The sequence below is a fragment of the Diaphorina citri genome, unplaced genomic scaffold (genome assembly GCF_000475195.1).
Source record: "Diaphorina citri unplaced genomic scaffold, Diaci psyllid genome assembly version 1.1 scaffold10358, whole genome shotgun sequence".
In the NCBI taxonomy this organism is placed as follows: Eukaryota; Metazoa; Arthropoda; class Insecta; order Hemiptera; family Psyllidae; genus Diaphorina; species Diaphorina citri.
The window spans coordinates 1-5688 of NW_007387732.1; the positions used below are offsets into that span (position 1 = coordinate 1).

The 5688-nt window shown below is 37.7% G+C and overlaps 1 protein-coding gene across 1 annotated transcript; it reads left to right on the top strand.

Moving 5' to 3' along the window:
• The first annotated feature begins 4822 nt into the window (after positions 1–4822).
• Positions 4823–5679, top strand: LOC113472918. Its single transcript, XM_026832708.1, has 2 exons — positions 4823–4859; positions 5340–5679. Exons 1-2 carry the CDS (start codon positions 4823–4825, stop codon positions 5621–5623), a joined length of 321 nt encoding a protein of 106 aa, XP_026688509.1. The 3' UTR covers positions 5624–5679.
• The last annotated feature ends 9 nt before the right edge of the window (positions 5680–5688 follow it).

Genomic DNA, 5688 nt, shown 5'->3' on the forward strand with positions numbered 1-5688 from the left:
AAAAGTAAAATTAAAACTACCTACATGGGATTAAATTCAGTTTTGTGTCCTCAAGATGAAACGTCCAAGACCGCTCCCCCAAGAGGAGATGCTCTCAGGAAAGCAGCCCCAAACATTCCATCCTAAATAAATCCCTTGACAGGGAAAAGCTGGTAAGGTCCATGTGGAGCATGTTACATAGGCTCATTGCTCTAATGATCGGGGCCTCGTGCAATTTGGTATATTTTGGGTGTGGAATCTCAAAAATTTCACTCGTTCTATCTCTTAAGGACGGATTGTTAATTTTAAATCTAATTTTATCAAGTAATGGAGGACAATAAAGTTGGTTGTTTAAGAGTTTATAGAGCATCATTAAAAGATCAAGATTACGTCTCATTTCTAGTGTGTTTATATCAAGCATTTCAATTAGAGTTTTGTATGAGATAGCTTGTGGATATTTAGGATAAAATCCATTGACTTTTTTAAATAAGTACCTATCTCACAAAAGTTGCTTGTAGATCCTCGATTAGTTTTGATTCCTCTTGAGAGCTAGGATCCCAGATGACTGATCCATACTCCACAGTGGACCTAACCAGTGACAAGAACAAAGTTCTTAGAACATCAATGTCTTGAACGTGTTTCCCGAACCTGATGATTAGACCCATTTTTCTATAAGCCCGCTTGATCATATCTTCGCGATGTATTTTAAATTTGAACTCGTTATCGAGGATTATTCCCAAATCCTTATGGGAGTTCACTTGCTCTATATCTATATCTCCCATTTTATAGGAAAAATTAATGTTGGGGCTGTTTCTAGAGATGGTGAGCTTTTTAGATTTCAAGGGGTGGAAAGTTAACCCTATTAGGTGTAGTCTCTCCCTAACATTGTCCAAATCATTTTGTAGCTCGTGGCAGTCCTCAATTTTTGTGATTTTTCTGAAGATTTTTAGGTCGTCTGCGTATAAAAGGATCTTAGAGTTCTTGCTAATGTATTTGCAGACGTCTCCATAGGTCAGAATAAACAGTAAACTGCTGAGCTTCGACCCTTGTGCAATACCCGACGTAGGTAATATGGGATCTGAGGACTCATTTAGGTATTTTACAAGTAGTTTCCTGTTATGAAGGTACGAGAGGAAAAAGTTAATCGAAGACGAAAAACCTACATTGTATAACTTGTTTAAAATCGACAGATGAGAGATTTGATCGAATCCTTTTTGGACATCGGTTAGGAGAACGTCCGTTTGATGACCTTCCTGTAGAGTACTGCAAACATATTCAGAAAATTCGGAGAGATTGGAGACAGTTGAACGCTTTTCTACAAAACCATGCTGTATATGATCGACATGAGAAAAGACCACCCCTGATAAAGTATTGTATAAGAGTGCTTCGAACAGTTTCGCGAATGCGTTCAAGTTTGCCACGGGTCTATGATCTTCCACACATCCAGACTCTTTCTTGGGCACAGGAGTGATAACTGTTTCCTTAAATTTGTCGGGAAACACGTTCGATTCAATACTCAAATTAAATAATAAAGTAAGCGGTTTGACGAGTGGCGAAGCGCAGAGACGAACTATTTTCGGTGGGATGCCATCTAACCCAGCAGGTTTATTAGGGTTCATTTTTACAGCTTCATCTAGCACCTCTTTTTCGGTAAATTTTGGTATTTCTATATGGTGAATATTGTTGTTTACTGAGTTGAAATTATGTAGGTTAGGAGAACAAGGTTTAAATGAGGACATGAAATGGTTAGCAAAGGCATCTGTAACCTCCTTTGCCGTTTTTAGATATTGTCCTTTGTAAGTGAGATTTAAGTTTTTGCTTTTCGCTCTCTCGTTCTTTACATATTTCCAAAACCGACTACTGTCGGATTTGAAATCTCTAGTCAAATTTTGAATATAACATTGATGGTCTGATTTAATATCCCGTTTAATATCTTTCCTAAGTTTCTTATATTCGGTGAGTTCTTCGGGGCTTTTCTGTGATATTTTTCTCAGTTTTTCTTTTTTCCGAAAAAGTCGCTTTGTATCGGCACTCCACCACTCTGGGAATAAACGGCTTTTTTGTCTACTATTACACAGTGGGACAACCTTAATAAAAACCTCATTTAACTTGGAATATATTTTTTCGAGTAAATTATTGGGGCAATCAATATGGTGTACATCATCCCATTGGACGTTTTCAAGTTCCGACTTTAAAACATCTGTGTCAGCTTTGTTAAAGGCAAAATATTTTGTTTTGCTGTTATTCTTGGCTCTTAATTGATTTATTTTATTTTTATAATTAAGATTCACCTCCAAAGCAGGGTGATGTTTATCTTCTTTTACAAGACCGTTCGTCTGAATAACTTCAAGATCCAAGCATTTGTTTTTGAGCCGGAAAATTTCTCTTATGTTTGTCAGGCATAAATCTAAAGTTCTGTTGTTTTTATTTTTAACATTATTCACTGATTCTAAAAGCTGTAAATCAGTAAATGTTCTAAATATTGTGACTGGATGAGGAGGGTTCAATTGAGTTTGTTCTGAGAACTCCGGTAAGTTAAAATCTCCTAGCAAAAATATACAATTATTTTGTAAGTCATGATCTAATACCGACTTAGTGAAGAGATTTACAGCAATCTCCTTTTTAGAATTCTGATGTGGAGGTAGATAAATAATGCAAACATAAATAGGTACACCAAATAGTTTAATTTGAACCCACATCATCTCAAGGAGATCATTACATAAGTCCCACTGTGCAATATGAGTAGCAGATATTTCATTTTTTATTGCAAAAACGAGTCCACCGCCTCTTTTTTTCCCTGTTTTAAATGGATCTCGATCCTGACGGAAAACAGTATAGCGCGAATCAAAAATTTCGTTAGAGCCTACATCTGGACTCAACCAGGATTCTACTAAGGAAACCATATCATAGTCTTCAGCTAAGAGATTTAAATAAAATTCCTTTGTTTTAGTTTTTAACCCGCGGACATTTTGATAAAAAATTCTGATTTCTTTTTTCTTACGAGAGGCGTTGGACTTGTTTGCATGTATTTGTCGATCAGCCGCACGGCTCAGACATCCAGTCATCTTCATCTTTACTGATGAGACGTCAGACCGGTTTGAAAATCCATCATATTTGGTGGGCTGTGTTCACCGCTGAAGTGACCATTGTTTTCCAGATGGGTGAAGACAGGATTCAAGTTCGTGCGCCATCTCTCATGGAAAGGATTAGCACTATGTACAGGAATCGGCGGCGGTGGCGGCAATGGCAGCGGCGGCCGGAATACAATTTGTTGTTGAGTTGACGGATGAACATGTTGCTGTGAGAGCCAGGGAGGTGGTTGCATAGGTATTGGGACCGGACCGGGGGGCGGGGTCGACTCAACTCGATGTCCAGGAACATCGGGATACACGGGCCAGTGGATAAAAGATGTTGGCATGGTTGTGGTTGGAGCATTCTGAGATGGAATAGGGTGCATGTCTATAACTTTGTTTCTAGGAATTACAGGGTGGCATTCATTTTCCTTAATCGATTGATTGCCGTTTTTCTCGATTTGATTTTGAGAAGCCGTGTTCTGCGGTTTGGTCTTTGTACTGATATTTTTCTTCTGTCGGTTATTGTTTTTCTGTTTGATTGGATTCCTTTTATTATTGGTTTTGAATCTATTGCCCTCTTGTTGTTCTCTAGGTTTCTCTCGTATATTGTCAGTATTATTATTGGCATTTCTCTGTAATTTCTCGAAATTTTTCAGAACATAGGAGATTCTTTGTGACAATTTTCTCTTCCCATGACGTGATAAGTGGGCGCCATGATTGGTATAATCCCAGTCTGTTAGATCCTTATTCGGATTGAGAACTAATATGTTTTGGAACTGGCGAACAAAATATTTGATTTTGGTATTCAGACGTATAATGTGTTTATTCATCCAGGGGCAGTCATATCTTAGTGGAATAAGGACGAAACATATTTTGGTGGTGTCTAGTTTATTGATCATAGCTTCAATGTCGTGTTCCATATTCGTCCAAATCCCCACGCAAGCATCATTGGAGCCCAACATGAGTACTGTTAGGTCATTCTGGGACACATTGAATGAAGGGGAATTGTCAAGGCGTTGTTTTGTTGACTTGAAGCTAGCACCGGAATCAAAGTTTTCTTTTATGTTCCAGCTGGTTGGAACATTTTTCGAAAGATGATGTTTAATTTTCCTGATGTGACAGTCTCCCAACAGGTGAACCACCTGGATGTCTGAATCATGCGAGCTATTTGAAGTCTCCTTTCTTTGTACTTCATTTACATTAACAATTACATTTTCTTCTTCATCTTGAATCTTTTTGCTAGAGTTCGGTTTCTCACACCTTTCATCAAACCTTTTCATCGCTGTTTCAAGAGACGTAACTTTCATGTTGAACTTTTCAAGCTTTTGATCAACCAGGTGCAGAGCGCTCTCTATTTCTTTAGAATAACCTTTTAGATTTTTCATTAGTAACTATGATGTTTGGAGTTAAATATTCGCTAGATGACTCGGTAGGTTCTTTTTCCTTAGATATTGTGTTATTTCCTTTGGTAAGCAATCCAAGTTCATTAAGTTGAGAATTAAATGAATAAATCATATCTTTACTAAGGAAGATTTCATTACAAAGGGTTTTGAGCAATCCTGATGTTTCTGTTTTATCACGTGTCCCGTTTTTCTCCCATTGTCTTTGGATACATTCCATTTCTTGTTCTCCAGTTTGTTTGTGCTCACGTGTTCTGGGAACATCAATTTGATTTTGATTATTTGGCAAAAAATTGACATTCTTGGAAAGCATGGTATTTGTGGTTTCATCAAAGTGGTCATCCTTTGAATTTGAAACGACAGATGAAAATGTTTCTTCAAATGTCCGCCGAAAAGCGGACGTCTGGTAAGCCTACCTGGGACTCACCTCGGTCACTCTCATGAGTGAATAATGGTTACCTGCCTGCCGGCCGGCGGTGTTGAGGGACAGATGTTGCAATTAAAGCTGTACATACTCGTAACAGGCCATTCCTTGCGATTTTAAATAGGTACCATTCACTCAGAATTTATTAGTTAACTTTTGATTATTAGTTGTTCAAGTGTACTTTAGCCATGAACAAATAGCAGACAGTACCTAATAAACAAAATGGTAACAATATCAAACAAAACAACGCACAAGTTGGGTTCATATTCTCAGCAAAATTTGCAGTCTAAATTATAGGAAAACCCTTATAATATGATTACATTGATTACCAGTAAATGTAGGTAGTTTGAAAGGAAAGAAACTTAACCTTAATTTTTTGAGATCAGTTCTTTTATGGACCGACATTTTTGGATAGGGACTTGGCCTTTTTCATATTTGTTTTTGATGGGGTTTTAATTTCAGGAAATGATTTTTGGACGGGTGGATTAAATCCAGGACTCTTATGGATTTGGGCGAACAGTGCTAAACCAGTGCAAAACAAAGAGCCGACACATCCAGAAGATAACATCCCAGGGAGCGGCAGGTGTTTGAAACTGGCGTACAACGGATCTAAGAAAATTTTCATTTACAATGGAGCAGACTGTTCTATCCGACAGAAATATATCTGTGAGCACGAAGAAAATACAACGGAGAGAGCTCTGGGCAGAATTCACAAGTCTCTGACGTTAAAACAATCTGAATTGTGAATAGTCTTATCTTTAAGGAAGAAATTTCAAAAGAATTATTGATAGGTGTTAGGTGTACTCCTTAT

Coding starts and splice junctions, on each gene's coding strand:
- LOC113472918 (XM_026832708.1), top strand. CDS start 4,823: ATGTTTCTTCAAATGTCCGCCGAAAAGCGGACGTCTG. Junction 4,860..5,339: donor CGCCGAAAAGCGGACGTCTG/GTAAGCCTACCT, acceptor TTTTAATTTCAG/GAAATGATTTTTGGACGGGT.